The sequence below is a fragment of the Panicum hallii genome, chromosome 7, assembly GCF_002211085.1.
Source record: "Panicum hallii strain FIL2 chromosome 7, PHallii_v3.1, whole genome shotgun sequence".
NCBI lineage: Eukaryota > Viridiplantae > Streptophyta > Magnoliopsida > Poales > Poaceae > Panicum > Panicum hallii.
The window spans coordinates 40661682-40683103 of record NC_038048.1 but is presented as its reverse complement, the minus strand read 5'-3'; the positions used below and the strand labels follow the sequence as shown (position 1 = coordinate 40683103).

Genomic DNA, 21422 nt, shown 5'->3' with positions numbered 1-21422 from the left:
ATGGTTAGTTCAGTTGTAGTCTGGTGCAAGTAGGAACGAGTGCAGCCCTCTTCACACAGAAAACAAAAACAAACAGGAACAAGTTGCGCTTCCAAACATTCTAAGGAAGCACGGTTTCAGAACGATCGTCGTTTAATAATCATCCCGAGCGGTCAATAGCACGTTTGATGACCGACGCACACGGCATAAAAACCCATAAAAAAATTCTCAAACCCAAAAAATTGCCGGTCTCGATCGATGACGTCCTGCCTTTTTCTTTTCGCGCAATGATTAGTTGGGGTGGTCCACTGGGTTAAGCCAACAACAACACGAGATGCGAGAGCGCGCGCGCCATATATATGCCCTGGCAGAGCATTTGACTTGAAGCAAGAGCACGGAGCCAGCCACTCGCCATTGCTCCTCCTTCCACCCGGCGCCTCCTCTGTCCACCCTGTCCACAGCTTATCCAGGAAGGCACAGCCAAGAACCCCCAGCGTCACTCACCAGCAACACAAGCTTGCGGGGGGATTAAAGGGGCAGAGGGCCTGCTCTGCCGAGGGATAGCTCGCTCGCTCACTCGCGCGGCACTCCTACCAGGGCTCGCGGATCGGATCTCACAATGTTTAGCGCTTGCGGTCTCTTCGGCCGAGCCCGCCGGGGCCGCGGCGACCTCCGGAAGCGCGGGGAGATGGGCGGGGCGAGCTCGCGTGTGGCGCCGGCCGAGCCGGTGGACGCGGAGGAGGCGGAGGAGCAGGGCGGCGGCGCGGCGCGGCAGCTGGCGTGGGCCGAGGTGGAGGCCGCCACGCGTGGGTTCTCGTCCCGGGTGGTCGGCCGCGGCGGGTTCAGCACGGTGTACCTCGCCTCGCTCCCCGCCTCGCGCCTCGGCGCCGTCAAGGTCCACTGCAGCAGCGAGCGCCTGCACCGCGCGTTCCGCCGGGAGCTCGACGTGCTCCTCTCGCTCCGACACCCGCACATCGTCCGCCTCCTCGGGTACTGCGACGAGCGGGACGAGGGCGTGCTGGTGTTCGAGTACGCGACCAACGGCGACCTCCACGAGAGGCTCCACGGCGGCGGCGACCTGCCCTGGACGCGCCGCGTCGCGGTCGCGTCCCAGGTGGCCGCGGCGCTGGAGTACCTCCACGAAGGCCGCGACCCGGCGGTCATCCACGGGGACATCAAGGCCTCCAACGTCCTCCTCGACGCCAACCTGGACGCCAAGCTCTGCGACTTCGGCTTCGCGCACGTCGGCGTCTCCGCCACGGCGGGCGGCGCTGGCGGCGGCCGCCCCTCCGCGCGCGCCGTTATGGGCTCCCCGGGCTACGTCGACCCCCACCTCCTCCGCTCCGGCGTGGCCACCAAGAAGAGCGACGTGTACAGCTTCGGCGTGTTGCTGCTCGAGCTCCTGACGGGGGAGGAGGCCGTCTGCCGCGAGACCGGGCACCGGCTCACGGCCGCGGTGGGGCCCAAGCTCAGCGACGGTAAAGTGTCGGACGTGCTGGACCAGAGGCTCGGCGCCGAGTACGACGCCGCGGAGGCCGCCGCCGTGGCGGAGCTCGCCATGCAGTGCGTGGGCGACAACCCGGCGCTCCGGCCGTCCATGGCCGACGTGGTGCGCGTGCTCCAGGAGAAGACCTCCGCCGCTGGATCGAAATCGGACCGCAAGATGATGTCCTAGGTTGGATGCATGGCGTAGATTGTAAATACTCCTTGTTGGTGCTAGAATTCTTCTTAGGCTAGTTAGGAGAAGGATTTGCCTAGTGAGGTGAGGTAGAAAAATTTAAAATTCAGGCTTGTAGATCACTAGATCTGATAGAAAAATTTTGTCATGCCATGGCGTGTTTGTTGAACCGGCAACATCGTAGTACTTATTCATACATCAATTTGCCTTGTGGTCTTGTTGATATCGCACAGTAGGTGGGGTGCAAGCAATAGGTAATTTCTTAGGGTCCTCGAACCACTTTGAACGAGTAGATTTCTTAGATGACTTCTGACACTATTGGTGAGGACTATGTTCTGAAAGATTAGCATTCAGTTTCCGGCTCTTCTCATGACATGGTCAGATTAATCTGCTCCAACGAACGACAATTTTAAAACAGGCATGCATGTGACGTGAACCTAGAAACAGGATTAAGATGACCAATTATTGGCAAGACGAATTGTTCCAAGAATTATGTTGAGCTAGCTAGCTTCACCAGTAAGCGCTCCAAAATGAGTGCCACCACCAGAAAGCTTTTGCGCCAATCAAAGCCAGATTCCTTTTTCACGACGGTCGTCTTTCCAGCTCCAGTTTTGGATCAGGCACATGCTCCCACCGGCAACAGCGAACTTCTGATCTGTTTGAATCATTCGTAATCATACATGCTTTCTTCAGATTCAAAAAAAAGGAGGAAAATATCAAGCAAAAAACTCTAAAGAAGGATAATCTATTTTTAGGAGAGTGTTGTGACTCCTCAAGTTAAAAATAGACAAACCAACCTTAAAATTTGCTCCATGTAACCTTCTTGCCCATTTGTCCTACTGACGTTACTCCCCTACTAAAGGCGCTGCAGTGCTCGTACCCTTTTGCAGACTTCGTGTGTGCTTTTTCTTTGCCCTGAAGAAAGGAACTTCCTGATCATCGCTTTTGCAAATTTCAATCTCAACCCACGAGAAAAGATGCCCAAACGGCAGCAGCGCCCAGCAGCCAGCCACTAGCCGCGCGCACGGTGAACACGAGCGCCGCGCGACGACCTTTGCTTTCCGTCGATGCTTCTCCATCACTTATTAACGAAAGATAACAGGGGTCATACGAAAGCTTTGCATGAAAGGGATGCTGATTAGGTGCTCTCTGTGACATCCTAACAACCAGTTCATCGACGGCCAGAGAAACACTGCTTCGGTACAACTGCAAAGCAGGAAGAAAATGTGCTGTATTTCTGACGGCCCAAACTCGATGCGTTGGATTGTTAGCCGTTAACGTGCTACGCTACGGCGCATGACAGTGCCCGTATACGGCACGGGTAGGTGCCCGGTGACAGCCTGACTGCCAGAGCCACGGCCGCAGCGGGAGAAGTCATGGCCTGTCCGTACCTGTCCGAGCTCGTCGGGTGAGCTCCGAGCTCCGCCGTTTGCTGAGGGTAGCTAGCTGTCAGTCACTGATGCGAACAAACTCCCCCGTCAGCAGTCAGCGAGTGACCTGAGCCGTGAGCTGTGCCGCGCGTGGCCAGCGAAACCTCGGTGAATCGCCCCGTTCCCCGTAGGAGGAGGGCTCATGATTGCTCGGCGCCGCGGCCTCATGTCAATTCATGTTCGGGGACTTCTGAATTGGTGGGTTCAGAATTCTTTTATTCGCAGCCAGTACTGTGCCGTTTGAAGCAAGGCCAGATCTGGGCTCCGTTTAAATCGCAAATATTTATAATATTTGGAATTTTTTGGTACTGTAGCGTTTTTGTTTGTATTTGATAAATTTTATCTAATCTTGGACTAATTAGGCTTAAAAGATTCGTCTCGTGATGTACAATTAAACTGTGCAATTAGTTATTTTTTTTACATACATTTACTGCTCCATACATGTGTCCAAAAATTGATGTGATGGAGAGAGAGTGTAAAAAGTTGGAATTTGAAGTGCATCTAAACAAGGCCCTGGTTGCTTTTGGTGCGAGTTTTTTTTCCCGCCTTGTTAGTGCTGTTGGTGGCCCTCCGCGTTCCTATAATCTAGGACGCCGTTCCTGCTCGCGATCGTACGCGTGCCGTGGCTCCCAAATCGCCCGCTGTTTGCTTGTTTATTATGCACAAGGGGCTCTGATAAAATCACATGCGGCAGATCTAGCTTCCGGGCAAGCTTCGCAGGCGAGCAAAGGATACAATGCTTGCTCACTGCCGATCCTACTTTCTTTTTGCTGTAAACAAAGGCTGGTATGCGCGTCAGCCGTCAGCGAGTGGTCGCAATGAGTGTGCGCTTCAAGCACAGTGTGCAATAAGAACACGTATTCCGTGTGTGGAAACCATCCGTGTCCGTCGATGCGTTCGCTGAAAAAGAAGAACGATCGATCGTCGATGAAGACCAGGATGATTCAACACGGACGAATCGAAGGGGCTCCTACTTTTGATGGAAGGACTGACACCACTGAATACAGGTTATGCACAGCACAAGCTCCTTTTCCTTCTCCATCGCTTGTAGTACTGACGTTGATCTGTATCATGCGCCACTCTGAACTCTTGAATCCACGGGTGTCCTGCTCCTGCGTCTCGTAGTTCTCACCGGACTTCGTTGCCCGCTAAAATTCGAACCAGGGCAGATGAGGGCCGGGCGCGTGGTTGTTTGCTCCCAAACCGCCCGGCGCGTTGTCCGCTCTGCGCTGGGTGGGATGACGCCGCGCCGGCGCCGCACATCGGCGCGACGGCATCAGCCAACACCCCCCCACCCCCCCGAGACGGGTGCGATTATATATCAGGAGATGGTCACGCGCACCGGAGGATGGTATTTTAGGCTACAATTAAGCCCATTTATGATTGATTGTTTGCCAACTATACTTCTATCTAAAGAGGAAAGATTCTGCACATACAAAAAAATAGGGATGATGACATCACCCACGTACATGCAAATTCGAAACTAAAAAAAGCTATAAGTTACCGAGCATTGATTCACCATCATCTTTTTGCATGATATTTTTAAAAAAATATTTTTTAAAAAATATTACAAGAACCTCAAAACAAGACCACACTTGCCTATATTTGCATGATATTTTTTAAAAAATATTTTTCTAATACTCAATAATAAATTTCGGCTATTGGGAATAAATATTTTAACAACATGAATAAATAATTATTTTTTATGAATAAAAAGTTAAATATAACAAACAAATAATAATATACAACGAACAAAATATTACGCATCACAAATGTTTGATTGTATAGGATAAATAATAAAAAATGAATATCGCGAACAAATGAGTCAATATTACGGAACAATTTAATCTACAAAGCGAATAAATAATTTGGTGCTGCGAACAAATTAGTTACACGCAGACAAATATTTTACATGAAGAAGAAATGCATAGTGAATAAATAAGTCATCATAGTAAATAAATGAGCCATTAGCAACAACTAGTGGTAGACTAATTTAAAATATAAAATTCATCAGTAATTGTTGCTAGCTACTGTACCAAGAAAAATTATCAACAAACTTATAAACAAACAATAAGGAAAATGAATAAACATAAGAAAAAGAATAGAGAAAGAAAAATAAACCAAGATGAGAAGAGGAAAGAAAGAAAGACAGACTATCGAAAAATTATCTATGATTAGATTAGAAATAAAGTAAAGAAGAAAGAAAAATTGGAACAGAAAAACGAAACATAGAGAAGAAAAAAATAAAGGGACTAGAAAAAAGCTAAAGCTTTGCATGCATACTCCCTGCATGCAAAGATTTATTGGGCCGAGACTGCGTGCATGCATGCTGGCAGAAATTTATTTTAGGAGCCTCGTCTATTTCATTGGGCTAAAATATCCACATGTATGCATGTTGTGTAGACAGCGCAGCGAGGCTGCAACTTGACAGTACATAGTAACATGCATATTCATCTAAGCGGACCTACAAGCTGAGCTGGCAGAAATTTATTAGACCGACTCCCCGTGGTGGCCCGTATGTCACGGTTCAGGTGACGGATCACAGTTTTATCGGACAAGGTGACGTATAGCTCTGGCTGCCGGAGACCCTGGCCGCGCTAGTGCGTGGGCGACCCGTGTTCCGTCCTGGAGTCGGACACCCCGCTACACACCGGCACTGCCATAGCGCAGGCCGAACCGGGACTCGGCTAACCTTGGCACAGGGCATAGGCAGCACCCCCCGGGGGGGGGGTGTTTAAAAAAGGGGTAAAAAATAAATTTGAAAAAGGGTGCTGTTTTGAAAATTTTTGAAAAATGGGTGCCTCCCGCCCGTTGATCGTGCGGGAAGCGTGAGGCCGGAGAGCCCATCCAACGGGCGGGAGGTCCCAAAATTTTTCCCAGGCTCCTCCCGAGGGCCGAAAACCTCCCGCCCATCCAACGCGGCTGCGGCGGCATCCCGCCCGTCCAACGGGCGGGAGGTCCTCCGAGGGGCATCCCGCCCACCCAAAGGGCGGGAGGTTTCCCCACCACTATATAAGCCCACACCTACCCCCAAATTTCCATATTATTCTGCAAAAATCAAGAAAAAAAGAAAGGGAGGAGAGGAAGAGAGGAGAGGAAGCGGCAAATCCCTGTTCACACGTCGATTTGGAGGTATATTCTCATTCTAGTCGTATAATTACTTAAAAATAACTATAATCTAGAAAATATTTCTTAGGATAGTTATATTTTGAATAACTTTTATTATTTTCAATTGTTTTTAGGAATATTTGTTAGGGTAGTTATATTTTGAATAGTTTTTAGTATTTTCAATAGCTTTTAGGAATATTTGTTAGGGTAGTTATATTTTGAATAGTTTTTAGTATTTTTAATAGTTTTTAGAAAAAATTCTTAGGGTAGTTATATTTTGAATAGTTTTTAGTATTTTCAATAGTTTTTAGAAATATTTCTTAGGTAGTTATATTTTGAATAGTTTTTAGTATTTTGAATAGTTTTTAGATATATTTCTTAGGGTAGTTATATTTTGAATAGTTTTTAATATTTTTAATTGTTTGTAGGAATATTTCTTAGGGTAGTTATATTTTGAATAGTTTTTAGTATTTTTAATAGTTTTTAGAAATATTTCTTAGGGTAGTTATATTTTTCATGCAGATATGGCGCAGACACCGGAGCTCCTTGATGCGAACACCGACGAACGGTACAGGTCGTACCTGGCAGTGGTGGAGGGGCAGCAGCTTCACAAGTTGCGCCCTCGTGTAGCAAAGGAGTTGTTGCACCTGGACGACCGCTGGCTTGACAGGTGATATTTCGTATTTTTTACGGAATGAATGTATTGCTTGTACGACAATTGTAACCACAATGCAAAATATACAGGTTACGTGAGGCTGGTTTGCTGCCACTCGCACGTATGCTTCAGGCCGGCGATGACCAAGACGATGGCGCCAAGAAGCGGATGCAGCTGGACCGTTCTCAACTTGCTGCGTTGGCGGACAAGTGGCGTCCGGAGACGCACACGTTCCACTTGCCGTGCGGGGAGATGGCTCCCACGTTGCAGGACGTGTCGTACCTGCTCGGGCTTCCCATTGCGGGTGAAGCTGTTGGCCTGGTTGCCGTGCCACCTACCTGGAGGGCGGAGCTTCAGGAGCGGTTTGCTCCAGTGAACCCGTCACATTTTTTGGACGTACCTGACGCGCCCTGCCCCGCCAAGGGTTGGGTAATACAATATAGGGTACGTACAATTATTTTTAATTAATTTAATTGAATCATATGTGACTAACTCTAAGCACTGAACAAATATATTTCAGACTCAGGATCTCCACCCTCTGGCCGGGCAGTATGAGATGTCGCGCTGCCTGGAGGCATATCTGTTGTGGTTGTTCGGCTGGACTCTTTTCTGCAAATCTAGCGGCAATTATGTGGACAAGATTCTCATCCACTACGTGCGCATGATTGCGGATGCGGAGCCGGGCCAGATACCTGGGTGGAGCTGGGGATCGGCAGTGCTTGCTGCCATGTACCGAGGCCTTTGTCAGGCCTGTTTCAAGACGGAGAGAACCGCCGTCATTACAGGCTGTCCACTTCTACTACAGCTATGGTCGTACGAGCGATTCGTCATAGCACGCCCCCTAATCAGCGAGGAGCCTTATCCGCCCGAGATGTATAGGCTGTGGCACGAGGATAACCCCACGATAGGTTCGTTTTTTCCGATCGACGGATAATCTCTTTAATTTACTGTTGTACATTTCTGTATGTGCAAAGTACCGACGCAGTTGTGTAATTTTGCAGATGAGATGGGCACATCGGCAGCTCTAAAAAGCATACCCGCAGTTCGTGTCCGATTTTGATCGGATGCGGCCATAGGATGTCATCTGGACCCCGTACACCGCTACGGCTGTCCAGACACGTGCGCCGCACGGGTTGTCCTCCCTCTGCACGCGTGACAAGGCGTACTGGCTCATAGGCGTACTGGCTCACAAAGGCGAACCTAGTGTTCGATATTGTCGTCGAGCCGTACTGCGTCGAGCGAGTAATGAGGCAGTTCGGGCTACGACAGCACTTCCCTCTCCTACCCCGAGCGTTTCAGGCCGTGCCGCGCAGCACACGAGTAAATTTGTGATAACTCATTTTATATTAAAACTATAACCGTTATCATGAAATAATGTTGTCTTTCAAATGTTTGCAACAAATATTCGCGTAGGGGATATCATGCCAACGAAGTCAAATGGGTTGTCAAGCTGCAGAAGTACGTAGGAGGGTGGCTAGACGCACCGGACGATGTATGGGACGAGCTGCAGCCACACACGGAGGCATCTTACGGCACATACCTCTGCTGGTACCTCACTCGCACGCGTCCGTACGTCACTCTTTCACGTATTGATGACGCGGAGCATCAGCACCTGCCGACCATCTCGGGCACGTATCCCTTGTACCGTGATCAAGCGCAGCGTGGCGCAGTACGTCTTTCGCAACTTTAATTATTAATTATTTTTTATAAAAAATCGATAACAATATTACTCTGCTTCCCATTACTCATGCAGATTGATCTGATCAACTGCGCGGGGGTCAAAGCTGCATCTCACATCACGTTGTTTGAACGTGGAGTACGTGTACTGGACGCACAGTACAAAGAGAGATTTCGTCGGATTCATGATAACTTGACGCGAGCGTTACGTGCACTGACGTGTCGCAGCAGAGACGATATGGGGGCCTCCAGTTCATCTCATGCGTCCGCCCACGTGTACATAACTGGCCCGTCGACCTCTACAGCACCGCATGCAGCGTCCAGCGGTACTGCCGCCAGTTCGAGCTGTAAGTCCTTTATAATTGCTATTTCGATCAAATTTGATTTACACGACTAATTTCGTTTATTTTTATAGTCATGCACTCGACAGCAGTGGGGTCTGCTCCTGCAAGAATGGAGCCTCAAACGTTTGGCGCCTATGCTCGAGGAACGTCTCTCCCGTTGGGTTCGACGCCAGCTGCTCCGTATTCTTAGGGCTATACTCAGCATGCTTGGTCGATGGGAGCTTCTGCACATGGTGGTCTATTCGGTGTGCCAGACTGGGACGACTGGGACGGCGGCTCCGTCAGTTTGTCAGAGTTGGTGGGCGGTGTCGCCGGGCCTGACATCATTGGTCCCTCCCAGACATATGACACTCCAGCTCCACGATCCCAGGATGACCCGTTCACGCCGGTGCCTCCTCCGCCTCGTCCTCACCGTGCTCCAGATGCACTCAGGTACTCGGAGGGGCACATACGCCGACGACATAGGGCTAGGGGGAGGACCAAGAGAGCACGAGGTCCGGGACAGGCGGAGTAGATACTCCTGATTCGGTGGACTCTATATATTTAAACTGTTTTTTTGTATGATACTATTTTATTTTTAATGGGTTGATGTATCGTACTATCGTATATTTGGATTTTACGTTGCAAAATATTATCGTTTAACCATCTTCATACGAGTTTTAGATACAGTAATCTTCTTCATAAAATTGAATTAAAATTTTATATGTATATAAAAGAGTATGGCGAATAAATCTTGTATTAGAAAAAAGTATGAATTTTAAATAGTTTGTAAAACATAAATTCGAACAAAAAATAAGAAAATGGGAACCTCCCGCCCAACATGTCTCAGGGCCTCTTCACGAATAAGAAAAAAATTTATTTGCGAAGAGACCCTCGGGAGGGGCCTGGCAAAAATTTTGGGACCTCCCGCCCGTTGGTTGGGCGGGCGGTCGTCGGCCCCACGCCTCCCGCCCATTGATCGGGCGGGAGGTATCCATTTTTCGAAAATTTTCAAAACTGCACCCCTTTTCAAATTTAATTTTTAACCCTTTTTTTTAAAAAATTCGGGGGGAGGGGGCGGGGGAGGATTACCAGAGCAGAGTGCAGCGGGCTTTTTGCTCCGCGGGCAGCCCAGCCACGGCCCGAGCAAGTTTCGTGTTACCCCGCCCCTCATCCCACAAGGCCACAGCCCAACGAGTTCTCCTCCTTCCTGCCGCGCGCCGCAACGGAGGATGAAATGCGATGGGCCGATGGTCCATGGACGCCCCCCAGCCCAGGCCGGGCCACCAAGCAGCCCGCAACGGTCTCCAGCCGCATGCCGCACCTGGTCGGTCGTATACACAGACAACAGCTTGGCATTTCTGAGCAGGAAGCAGTGGAGCAACCACTAACCAAGTAACCAACCCAAGTTAACCGACCTTCAAGCTCGAGATCTTGATCGGGCAATCCAAAAGAACTGCATGGCCGGCCGGTCGCCTGTCAAGTCGATGGCGGACACGAGCACAATCCCGGAGTTGATGCGACAACAACTCCGGGTCAACCGTGCCAACGGCGTGTCTCATCGGCGAACCCATGCTGGCGCGGCTGCTGCGTTCAGCCGTTCACGCCCGATTCGTATCGCCGCGAGAGACGGCGACCGCGGTACGGCCAGGACGTGGCACGCTACCTGCCCGGTCGCCGGACGTTGCAACACTCACTGTCCGCCGGGCTAGAAATACAGCGCAGCACACGAGGCGATTACCCTGCCACACGCTGAACACCTTGCCAACTTTCGATCAGATCCCGTAATCTATCTTCGACGAAGCCCATGCTCTTGCTCTGATCGCCGCATTGAAGGATGATAATTCCAGCAAACCACCCCCGGTACATGCATTGAAGGCTGCACATTCATGTACCCCTCTCGGGCAGGAAGTGAGAGGCGAAGCCACGGCCGCTCCGGGAGCAGACATTGAAGCGTCCTGTCAGAGCGCAGGTGCGCGCCAGTTGCAATAAATAGGCCACCCGGGGGCCGGGCGTTCCCTGCGCGCCACCGTCGAGCTGCGGTGTCATCTGTAGCTGTAGGAGAGCGACTGCGAGCCCGACGAGCTGAGCATCCCGGAGCTGGTGGAGCATCTGAGCTGATGAGCACGGGCGCAATGGCGGGTGCTGGCGCGGAGGCCGGCGGGGAGCTGGGCGAGACGGTGCGGGAGCTGCGGGAGGCCTACGGGGGCGGCAGGACCCGGAGCCTGGCGTGGCGGCAGGCGCAGCTCCGGGGCCTCCTCCGGCTGCTCAAGGAGAAGGAGGCGGAGGCGTTCCAGGCGCTCCACAAGGACCTCGGCAAGCACCACGCCGAGGCCTACAGGGACGAGGTCTGCGTCGCGCCCCCATCCAGTCCACAGCTCTTCTTCTTCTTCGTGCGTGCGTGCGGGCGTCGTGCCTCGTCTTGGCCTGATCGCCATCTTGATGATTTGGTTCGGTTTTTGGCAGGTCGGTGTGCTCATCAAGTCCGCCAACGGCGCGCTGCAGCAGCTCGGCAAATGGATGGCTCCGGACAGGGCAAGCGTCTAACCGATCGATCGAGCCGCCGTTCTCCGGCCGGCCGGCCACTTCTCTGACGCCCTGTGTATCGGTTTGCGGATGCGTGCAGGTGTGGGTTCCGCTGATCGCGTGGCCGGCGACCGCGCAGGTGGTGCCGGAGCCGGTCGGGGTCGTCCTCATCTTCTCCTGCTGGAACTTCCCGTTGGGTATGAACCGAATCACCAACCATATCGACCTCTTTCCCTGCATCACCTATTCGTACACCATTCGTGATGCCAACATTGCGATTGCGATGCCACCGTCTTCACCTAGTATGTGTGGCACACCTAGAAGCTAGAAGAAGGTCAAGTTCTGTTCTCCGGCACGTTGCCGACGCCTCTTGTAGTGTGTACGTGCACGCTGCACTCTTCTGCGCTCTAGTTATGGTACGTACCTGTCTGGTTTTGTTTCCGCTGGAGTCAATAGGTTTGGTGGCGTTCAAAGCGCTCGCTCAGTAGCGGTGTTAAGACACCTCCGAGAGCAATCGCGGGCCCTACCGACGGCGACTGATGCGGTATCGCGGCATCAATTTTGATGCTCTGTTTATGAGTACGTACCTGGCCCTGTCGTGGGGCCGCCACTCTTCCCTCCCAGAGGTATCGCACTGTAGGACAGAACTCCATCCAACGGCTGAGAGAACACGGGGGCACACGTACACACAGTCGAACTGTGCCCCTCGGGTTAGGGCAGCTCCAGTGTTTAGTACTAATTAGCCTGTTACTGGTTAACTTTTGCAAGCAATGAAATAGTGTGCCTTCACTAGTTCACTGCTACTAATAGTACGCTGGAGCTGTCAGAATTGATGGAGTGGTCTGGTCACTCGACGACTTGGTACCGGTACGGCGGTCCCGGCCCATTAAAAACGTGTGAACCTAGCTGGCACATGTACCAGCAAAGCCCAATAACTTGCGAAGCAGGGCCAGACCGGAGCACACGAATCCGTGGTTTTACAGTTTTACTTGTACCGGACCTGGAGCAGGGGCAAGAGAGCAAGAGGCTTCAGACTTTCAGAGGCTGCCTCCATGTGCCTCTGTTCGGCTGCCTAGTTTGAAGGTTTCAGCAGCGCAAGCACAACCGGTTCAGCGGCCACATGCAGAGCGACTGCGCGTCGGCTTTGCGCAGAGCTTGAGCTGGAGTGGCTACTGACCGTGACCGAGATTAGCGTAGCTGCTAATTTTATGCGAGCAAATTATTTCAAAACAAAAAAAATTATGCGAGGAAAGCTTAGAATGGTGCTGCTGGGTTAAGAAAAGGGATTCATAGGGTGGGGTTGCTTCGTTGTGCGCTAGCGAGGCACGCAGCAGGGACGCCTCTGCGCCGTGCTGTCCTGTGGCTGTGGCTGTGGCTGTGTGTGCCCGGCCCGGCCCAGCGCGGCGGTCCACGCAGACGCGGCATGTGGCGGCACTTCCGTTCGGAGGGGACGAGACGCTCGGTGGCGCCGGCCCGATGCAGCTAGTGCGTATCGTACCCTGTTGGCCTGGCCAGAACGTCGTCCTTCTTGTAACCCCCCTGCATTTTCGAGTATCACACTGAATTTTTGAATATTAATTAGAAAAATTAAATATGAGATAATTGTAAAACTAATTATACAAATAGACGCTAATTTGCAAGACGAATCTATAAGACTAATTAATCCATCATTAGCATCATTAACATATATTTACTGTAACACTATATTGTCAAATTATGAATTAATTATACTTAATAGATCGATCTCGCGAATTAGTCTCCATCTATGACAATCAATTTTATAATTAATCTATATTTAATATTTATAATTAGTAACCAAATATCTAATGTGCCTACGAAGATCAGGCCGGGGCACAGTTTCGCAAGGACGGCTGTATAATCGTACCCGTGCCCGTGCTCAGTCATGTACGTGCGTTGGCAGGCCTGTCGCTGGAGCCGCTGATCGGAGCCATCGCGGCGGGGAACGCCGTGGCGCTGAAGCCATCGGAGCTCTCGCCGTGCACCGCCAGGTTCCTCGCCGATAACATCGGCAACTACATGGACGCCTCGGCGGTGAAGGTCGTCAACGGCGGCCCGGAGGTCGGGGAGCAGCTCATGGAGCACCGCTGGGACAAGGTCCTCTTCACCGGTAAGCCAATCCAGCCGCCGAAGTTTCTCCTGCTGCGCGGAACAGACGTCCGATTGGGGCCAGCCGTCAGTCTAACGCGCGCGCCGTTTTCCGTTTGCCCGACGAGCAGGGAGCCCCCGCATCGCGCGCTCCGTGATGGCCGCGGCGGCGAGGCACCTGACGCCCGTGGCGCTGGAGCTGGGCGGCAAGTGCCCGTGCATCTTCGACGCGGCGGCGGCCAGCGCGCGGGACCTGCAGGTCTCGGCGAACCGCATCATCGCCGGCAAGTGGTCGCCCTGCGCCGGCCAGGCCTGCATCGCCATCGACTACGTGCTCGTCGAGGAGCGGTTCGCGCCCGTCCTCATCAAGGTGCTCAAGTCCACGCTCAAGAGGTTCTTCCAGGACGCGGACCACATGGCGCGGATCGTGAACCAGCGCCACTTCGAGCGGCTGAGCAGCCTCCTCAAGGACAGGGCCGTGGCGCCGTCCATCCTGCACGGCGGCTCCATGGACGCCAAGAACTTGTGAGTTCTTCTCGACACCGAATGATATGATTTTGCAACTGCGCTGCCTTCCCTGAGGTATGCAGACTACAAGGTGACCAGCTGATCTAATCTCCTGGCGAAACTGCCCCCAGGTACATTGAGCCTACGATACTGCTGAACCCGCCGCTGGACTCCGCCATCATGACCGAGGAGATCTTCGGGCCCCTGCTCCCGATCATCACGGTACATTCCTGAACGCTGCCGCAGCTGCCATCTCTTGCTCCGGCGAACTGAAACGCCGCCTCTGCTTGACTACCAACAGGTCAAGAAGATCGAGGACAGCATCGCGTTCGTGAAGGCCATGCCGAAGCCGCTGGCCATCTACGCCTTCACCCGGGACGCCGCGCTCCGGCGCCGGGTCGTGGAGGAGACGTCGTCCGGGAGCGTCACCTTCAACGACGCCGTGGTGCAGTACGCGATCGACGGGCTCCCGTTCGGCGGCGTCGGGCAGAGCGGGTTCGGGCAGTACCACGGCAGGCACTCGTTCGAGATGTTCAGCCACAAGAAGGCGGTCATGAAGCGGGGCTACCTCTTGGAGCTGACGCTCAGGTACCCGCCCTGGGACGAGAGCAAGGTCACCCTCATGCGCTACCTCTACCGCTTCAACTACTTCGCGTTCGTGCTCGCCTTCCTCGGCCTCAGGAGATGAGCAACATTCCAGCATCGCCGCAAGAAGTTGCGTACGAACGTATTTGAACCAATAAACTGATGATGAATGAAGGACGAATGATAAGCGAATAAAGAATAGTAGTATGCAGTAATTATGTGCCACCCGATCTATGATTGCTTCTAGTGAGATAAAAATGTGAAATCGAAATAGCAGCGCATTGGTCGGATACCTTTCAATGTTTCAGTAAACGGTCTATGTGGCCACGAGTGCGTATGGGAGATCTTTCCCGCCGGATACGATCGATACTACTGCATATAAGTTTTTAGGGCCAAGGATTTGAATTAAAGATATGTCTCTGATTTGTTTGTCCTTGGTAATACAGAAAAAGGGACACTCGTGTTGGTTGCTTAATTGCGGCGTGGGGCTCCGGCCTTGGGCTTATTTTATATGTACAAAACATCAAGCACATTCTTCTTCTCCGGCTCTTGCACAGCTCGAATTCTCTGTCTTGTGCTCAATGCTGGAAATAGCCCGCTATTAGTTTTTTAAGAGATCTACCGCTACACTATGCAATATTGATCCGCTACGTCTGCTCAAGAGGTTTTACGAGATTTAACCGTGCTAATAAATGTCCGCTAAAGTGCTTTTGTGAGATTTAACAGTGCTAGGTATCAAATTGCTAGTAGATTTTAGTAAGACACGTCCAAAGAATTGATACAATTAAATAAACGTAGTGTGGAGCTTAGACAATATAGCATAGTTATTGTTAGGCAATTAAGAGATATGTTAGAGTTTATTTTTTGATGTTAGACCAATAATACTTATAATTTTATAATTAATTATTGATTATTTTATTATTCCGCTAAATAATTTAGCTTTTGCTGTAGCCCACTATATATTTTCATAGCTTTTAGAGAGAAAGCTTTCGCTAAATTTCATAGTCCGTTATTCGTTATTTACAACATTGCTAGTAACCAACCATCGACGTTCAGGACTGCTCCCAGCCTCCCACACTCTCACTACTCCTGCACCAACACTACTGTTCCGCCAGCCATTAACATCACGTTTTGTTTTTTAGCAACCAGTTTAGACTTCAGACCACCCAGCCATTTTTTGAACTACAAAAGGGAAATAGGCCGGTTTGACTGTTTGAGCCACCCAATAGCAAGAGAAGCCGAAAAAACTAAACAGGCCACGAATGGGTCCAATTTATCCTTATTGGGCTGTTGTCCCCTTGGACGAAGGGAGAAAATCTGGGCTGACGGCAAACATTCGCGGCCTTTAGGCATTCTGTCTTCGTGTCTGCATCATTCATTCATTCGTCGTCAGGGTCAGTTCCCAAATCCCAATCATGCTAGTTGCAGTGCAGCTAATGGTACAACTACCTTTCGCTTCCTGCGCCGCCATCATACGACGCCTGATTTTGCACTCGCTCTTCTCTCTCTTGACCTTTTGTCACGGTGAAGATGCGGACATGTCCCCCCTGCTACACGGTGAAAAAATAATTCTACACCAGAGCTAAGAAAGACAGCAGCACCATGCAAGCGCCGGCGGCCAGCGACGACTGCCCCCGCGTCGCCGCCGCTCCGTTGGGCAGCGCTGGGTACTGGTCCGCCGGCGGCATGACGCACTCGTGCCCGTCGAAGTAGACCCTCCTCGGGAACGCCCAGCCCCCCGAGAAGGTGAACTCGCCCTCGCTCTTCTCCAGTATCATCTCCGTCTGCACGTTCCCGTCCTGCAGCAGCATCTCGTTGTAGTACCGTATCCCCCAGAACATCCCCGTGTCGTCTGCAACGACGAGGAACTCAACAATTCTGCTGCAGATCGAGCTGCATTTTTACTGGCAAGTGGCGGCCGGGCACTTACTGTAGGTGCCGTACTCGACGAGGGGCTTGTAGTTGAAGCTGAAGAGCTGCGTCAGGCTGCGCAGGTTGGGGTGCTGCAGCACCAGGTTCCAGTCGCTGTAGTTCCTCACCAGGTTGTAGTTGCTCACCGTCACCTTCACCCGCCAGTACCTCCGGTAGTTCACCTTCACGTGCCAGTGCACCCGGATCGGGCACATGTGCTCGGAGCACCGGATTAGCGGCGCGGCCGGCTCGTCGTCGTCGTCGCCGCCGCCCGCCGGCGGGGGCGGCGCCGGCTCACCGCCGCTGACGCACTGCGGCGACGTCGGGGAGCCTTGGCAGCCGCAGCTGCAGCGCGGGCATGGCACGATGCCGCTGCTGTAGAACGTCGACAGGGACACGCAGCACGACTGCACCCCCGCCTCCCGGTACTGCGAGTACGAGCAGGTCACCCGCCACGTCACTGCACGTACGGCAGCAACAACGTGTCAGAGCAGGTCAGGCGCAGCGGCGCACGGTCTCGACGAACGGGGGGGCCTTACGGAGCACTTGGACGTGGCGGTTCCTGTCGACCTTGCTCCTGGTCGGGGGCACCTTGGTGGCGTTGCTGCACGAGTACCCCGGCACGCCGATGTCGAAGCCCCACGGCATCTCGGGCTCCTTGCTGCCGCCGTCCCTGGCGGCGGCGTACTCGCCGACGACCATCTGGAACGCGGCCGTGGACGTGAGGTTGTTCTGAGAGAGGGATGACAGCACGCCGCCGCGGCAGCAGTTGGCGACCTGCTGGTTGAACGGCGTGCCGGGCGGCAGGTCCACCATGACGGGCCGCTTCTGGCAGCAGTGCGGGCGGCTCCCGCCGCCGACGCGGGAGCAGTCGCCCTGCTCCGTCGCCTCCGCGCCCCTCGTGTCCCAGATCACCTCCTTGCCGGCCCAGCTCCAGCTCAGCCGCCACCCCGGCCGCTCGATGTGGCGGTACAGCTGGCGGTTGTGGATGCTCACCATGACCTGCGCACAGAGCAAATCGATCGTCCTCTTTCGCTCAGGCGATTTGAGTTTTCCGGATGCAAGGATACAAAATTTTCACCGCGAGGAATTGGGGGGAAATGGCAACTTGAAACATGAAAAAAAAACACGGCTAGCAGCAAGGGAGGCAGAGAAGTCTGAATCTTTTCTTCGGATCCATCACCCGTGTGGTAAAATGGCGGCGCTAAAGAACTCGCAACTCAAGATCACGAATGCGCACCGTGTACGTGTTCGCGGCCTTGACGTCGAGGCTCTGGAAATCCCAGTCGATCGTGATGTCCCCGTTTGGATCCATCGGGTCATAGGCATCTGATCCAATCCAACGCGATCAAACAATCAACAACCACGATTCGGCCGGCCATTTCTCGAGAGCAATAGCCAGATCGAAATGCGCACGAAGAAGAAAGGAAGAAAGAAAGGTCACCTGCAAATCGGGAGGAAGAACAGCACGAGAAGACGAGCAGGACGAAGACGAAGCGCCCCATCCCCATCGGTCCAAAGCCGATAGAATTCCCCCGACGCCGGAGCACCCCCTCGCTCCGTCTGAACGCTCGCGCTCGACGCTCGGTTTCGCAGGAGACAAGGGGAAGACGAGAGGGGTACGAGGAACAAGACACCGGGAGCTCGGTCAGTAGATAATCCGATCGCCGATGTAACGTTCGCCTCCCATCGATCGATCGCGGCACTCGCCTCGAATTAAACGCCGGAGACGGGGAGGTTTTGCTTGCAGGCAGATACGCCGCCGCTGCCACTGCAAAAAAAAAAACATTGATTACTCCTCCTACTGCTGGTGGCGGCCCAGTTGGCGCCCGCTCACCAGTCACCACGGCGCGTTTTGGAAAGCCACCCCGGATTGGGGCATGCAGGGCGCTGCACGCCGATTTGCCACATTTGGAGGGAAGGTTTGAACCGGGGGGTCACGCTCTCGCCGTCGCGTGGTCCCGGGGCAAATAGGAGTTCACATCATGGCTCGAGCAGCAGCCTCGCATGTAAACCTGCTCGTGGCTATAGACGGCAGGGGATGAGGACCCGACGGCCCGATCAACGGAGAGGTGACGTGACTCCCGAATATTTTTTCGCTTGGTGCCAAAGTCAGTGGATGCTGGAGAGTGATCTTTGGCGAAGACTCGGTACATAGTAGCAAACTAGCAATCTCTTGTTCTCACCTGATTGGCTCATTGTGGCAGAAATTTAGTGGCCAGTGGTAAACGTATCTGGAGCAGTGCACTAAAAGTTACTCCCTCCGTTATTCTGCAACCATTATTCATTTATTCTGCAATAGCAATTTTGAAAAATAAAAAATTGTGGGCCAAATTCTGCCTGAGAGCGCATGGCGCTTTGAGAAACCAGGGCCGAAGGCTGCTGGACCCTCGTCTGTAAGGCCCACGTCCAGACGGCATAAGGTTGCGCACTTGGGCTATTCGCCATCGACCGCGCGAGCGAGACGAGCGCCGCCAGCAAGCAGCACAGCAGCAGCGGAAGCCAGAGAGTTCGCCGGGGCCGGCAACGATCGCCACGGTGGAGTTCCTGCTCGCTTCCTCTCTCCCGCTACCTTGTCAACATCCTCTGTCTCGTCGGGCCTCGGCGACATTCGACCGGTAGGCATGGGCGCATGGCCAATCCTCGCCGGTACAGATGTGCACTACAGTGCGGCGCTGCCAGCATGGAAGTGGTCACGCTGAGTCACAACTCCCCGTCTCGCCCATAGGCCCACACGCAACCATACATCCACAAAGTCCAGATTGAGGAAGCGAACAATTTGCAAGAGCTCGATCGAGATCGACACAATTCATCCACCAGAGAAGCAACGGTCCGTTTCGGTTTTTTCCCCCTCCATCGTTCCTAACTTGTAGAGGTAGTAGTCTAGTACAGATCATCATCATCTTGCTGAAAAGACGGCGAGCTTTTCAGTTTCACCAGTACGGGCAGGGAGGCGACGCTCGGGGGGCCGCTTGCTGCCGGCGAACTCCGCGTGCATCTGCGGCACCCACCGCTCCCGGCTGGCCCGCTCGTCGGCGGTGACGACGACGTCGGCGAGCAGCTGCTCCCGCCCCGTCCACGGCGTGTAAGCATCCTGCAGCAACCCGCCGATCTGCCCTTGCTCTCCCTGCTAACAATAAAACGCAAGTCAATCGCCGACACGCCAAGTGATGGGTCCTAGTAGCATAAAGCGAATTCCCTGATTCTTTTTTTTACTTTTATTTATTTTTTACATGTAGTGCACGCATGGTTAAATCTGATGATTCAAATGCGAGAATTGACACGGAGAAAAAGATACGCGAGCTGTTCGTTTGTATCATCAGATCAGATCATATCGTATCTAGGTGGTCTCCCACGAGATATTATCCTGCCAGGCTGGTCCAGCAAACTGGGGGGTTTTCTTTGTTTCTTAATGCAACAAGCCGCCTCCATGATTGTCAGCTAACAAATATTGGTATTGCCAAAGGAGGGTAGTGGTGGTTAGGGTAGATGGCCGGCGGCGATGTGTATAGCGCATTGGCTTCTGTGCACCTGGCGGCGCAGGGCATGCAGGACCAGACCGTGACGTGCCGTGAAGGTTCATGGCGTTCTCAGGAGCGTGCCAGTGAGAGGTACAGGGGGTTGTTCATGTTCATACGCCGGCCCGCCGCCCGGCGGACTATATAGCAAGGACCTAGGTGTAGTTCGCAGCAGATTTGCGTGCTACTGATGAAAGGCGGACGGGATGGAGATGATCGAACTGACCTGATAGTCATAGAGGGCGTCGTCGGAGCAGGCGCCGAGGGCGCCGGCGGACGCGTCGTCGACGAGGAAGTCCTCGACGTGCCACCCGGGCAGCGTCTTGGTCAGGTACTCGGAGATGCTGCTCCCGTCGCTCGCGCTCGCCGTGGCGGTGGCGCCGGCGCCGCTGCAGGAGTCGGCGTTGCAGGGGCTGCCGCTGTTCTCCTCCTCCTGATCCTCCTCTTCTGACGCGGCGGGGGAGTCCACCGGCGCCGACGAGAGGCGCACGCCGGTGAGCAGGAACCGGCTGTGCCGCCGCGTCATCTCGCTCGCGGTGTGCACCGGCACGTCGCACTCCCGGCACAGGATCGCCCTGTCCTCCTTGCAGAACAAGAACCCCCTCCGCTCCTGCACGCAAGTCCACGGCCACACTCCGTTATTAGCACCACGTCCACCATCGATCGGTTTCAGAAGCAAGCAACAGCGGAAACGGCCAATAGGTACCTGGCAGATGTCGCAGAGCGGCGGCTTCGTCTGCGCGGTCGAGGACGTCGGGTGGAGGAGGGAGAAGCGACGGTGCTTCCCAGCGAGCTTGTTGGCGCGGTGGACGCGGCGGTCGCACGCGTCGCACAGCGCGGCCTCGTCGGCGCAGCAGAAGACGGAGGCCGCCTCGGCCGCGCACACGTCGCACTGCACCTTCATGCCGGCCGCCGCCTCGCTAGCTACCACTCCGGCCACTCCACCTCGATGGTTCGATCGATGATGTCGATCCGCGCCGCTGCTGTTGCCCAAAAAGGATGCTGATGATTCAAGCGTGAAAGGCGGTGTGGGGAGTGGGAGAGGTAGATAAGATTTGCTCAGGTCAATGTCTCGGCTAGAGATGTTGCAACCGAAGGCCCTAGAACTAGAATAGTGGAACAGGAGATGATGCCTTTATATATATTGTTTGGGAGGTGCCAAAAGGCAGCAATGGAGTCATGTATACTATATATATACATATATTGTATAGAGGGCAGTGGGAAAGTAGGCGTGTGACCTGTTTCGAGTCTGGAGATTGTTTGGTGAAAAGGGAAACAATGCGAGGTTGTTTAGCTTAAAGCAACGCAAATCGGTAGGTTCAACGAAGAAGAACATGGAGGCCCAGGGCTAGGGTCTGCACCGACCACCCTTGGTTTCCCAATAGAATTGATGAGCCGTGACGGTACGAATCGAGAGGT

General features: G+C 53.3%; 4 protein-coding genes across 6 annotated transcripts; 2 read left to right on the top strand and 2 right to left on the bottom strand.

Annotated features, from left to right (window-relative positions):
* The first annotated feature begins 374 nt into the window (after nucleotides 1–374).
* LOC112900179 (probable receptor-like protein kinase At4g10390) lies at nucleotides 375–1998 on the top strand. Its single transcript, XM_025968955.1, has one exon. It carries the CDS (start codon nucleotides 599–601, stop codon nucleotides 1652–1654), a length of 1056 nt encoding a protein of 351 aa, XP_025824740.1. The 5' UTR covers nucleotides 375–598; the 3' UTR covers nucleotides 1655–1998.
* Nucleotides 1999–10640: 8642 nt separating this feature from the next.
* Nucleotides 10641–15049, top strand: LOC112898710 (aldehyde dehydrogenase family 3 member F1-like). The gene is made up of 7 exons (XM_025966984.1): nucleotides 10641–11198; nucleotides 11317–11385; nucleotides 11477–11573; nucleotides 13298–13504; nucleotides 13614–14007; nucleotides 14121–14211; nucleotides 14291–15049. The coding sequence occupies exons 1-7, from the start codon at nucleotides 10971–10973 to the stop codon at nucleotides 14675–14677; spliced, it is 1473 nt and encodes a 490-aa protein (XP_025822769.1). The 5' UTR covers nucleotides 10641–10970; the 3' UTR covers nucleotides 14678–15049.
* Nucleotides 15050–15933: 884 nt separating this feature from the next.
* Nucleotides 15934–18443, bottom strand: LOC112901304 (COBRA-like protein 7). The gene is made up of 5 exons (XM_025970187.1): nucleotides 17930–18443; nucleotides 17726–17814; nucleotides 17025–17487; nucleotides 16505–16945; nucleotides 15934–16426 (listed from the first exon to the last, which is right to left on the bottom strand). The coding sequence occupies exons 1-5, from the start codon at nucleotides 17994–17996 to the stop codon at nucleotides 16146–16148; spliced, it is 1341 nt and encodes a 446-aa protein (XP_025825972.1). The 5' UTR covers nucleotides 17997–18443; the 3' UTR covers nucleotides 15934–16145.
* An 804-nt stretch (nucleotides 18444–19247) lies between these two features.
* Nucleotides 19248–21104, bottom strand: LOC112898760 (B-box zinc finger protein 20-like). 3 transcript variants are annotated; one of them, XM_025967044.1, is made up of 3 exons: nucleotides 20710–21104; nucleotides 20230–20613; nucleotides 19248–19615 (listed from the first exon to the last, which is right to left on the bottom strand). In XM_025967044.1, exons 1-3 carry the CDS (start codon nucleotides 20905–20907, stop codon nucleotides 19385–19387), a joined length of 813 nt encoding a protein of 270 aa, XP_025822829.1. In that variant the 5' UTR covers nucleotides 20908–21104; the 3' UTR covers nucleotides 19248–19384. The 3 variants fall into 3 exon arrangements, with proteins under 3 accessions (XP_025822829.1, XP_025822830.1, XP_025822828.1); XM_025967045.1 differs by having other exon boundaries at nucleotides 19248–19612; XM_025967043.1 differs by having other exon boundaries at nucleotides 20230–21104.
* Nucleotides 21105–21422: the final 318 nt, after the last annotated feature.

Excerpts from the sequence above, each read along its gene's own strand:
- LOC112900179 (XM_025968955.1), top strand. The coding sequence starts at position 599 with ATGTTTAGCGCTTGCGGTCTCTTCGGCCGAGCCCGCCGGGGCCGCGGC.
- LOC112898710 (XM_025966984.1), top strand. The coding sequence starts at position 10,971 with ATGAGCACGGGCGCAATGGCGGGTGCTGGCGCGGAGGCCGGCGGGGAG. Across the intron at positions 11,574-13,297 it reads CTGCTGGAACTTCCCGTTGG|GCCTGTCGCTGGAGCCGCTG; the intron begins GTATGAACCGAA and ends GTGCGTTGGCAG. Across the intron at positions 14,212-14,290 it reads CCCTGCTCCCGATCATCACG|GTCAAGAAGATCGAGGACAG; the intron begins GTACATTCCTGA and ends GACTACCAACAG.
- LOC112901304 (XM_025970187.1), bottom strand. The coding sequence starts at position 17,996 with ATGGGGATGGGGCGCTTCGTCTTCGTCCTGCTCGTCTTCTCGTGCTGT. Across the intron at positions 17,488-17,725 it reads AGGCCGCGAACACGTACACG|GTCATGGTGAGCATCCACAA; the intron begins GTGCGCATTCGT and ends CTCTGTGCGCAG. Across the intron at positions 16,946-17,024 it reads CCGCCACGTCCAAGTGCTCC|TGACGTGGCGGGTGACCTGC; the intron begins GTAAGGCCCCCC and ends CCGTACGTGCAG.
- LOC112898760 (XM_025967043.1), bottom strand. The coding sequence starts at position 20,907 with ATGAAGGTGCAGTGCGACGTGTGCGCGGCCGAGGCGGCCTCCGTCTTC. Across the intron at positions 19,616-20,229 it reads ACGCCCTCTATGACTATCAG|CAGGGAGAGCAAGGGCAGAT; the intron begins GTCAGTTCGATC and ends TTTTATTGTTAG.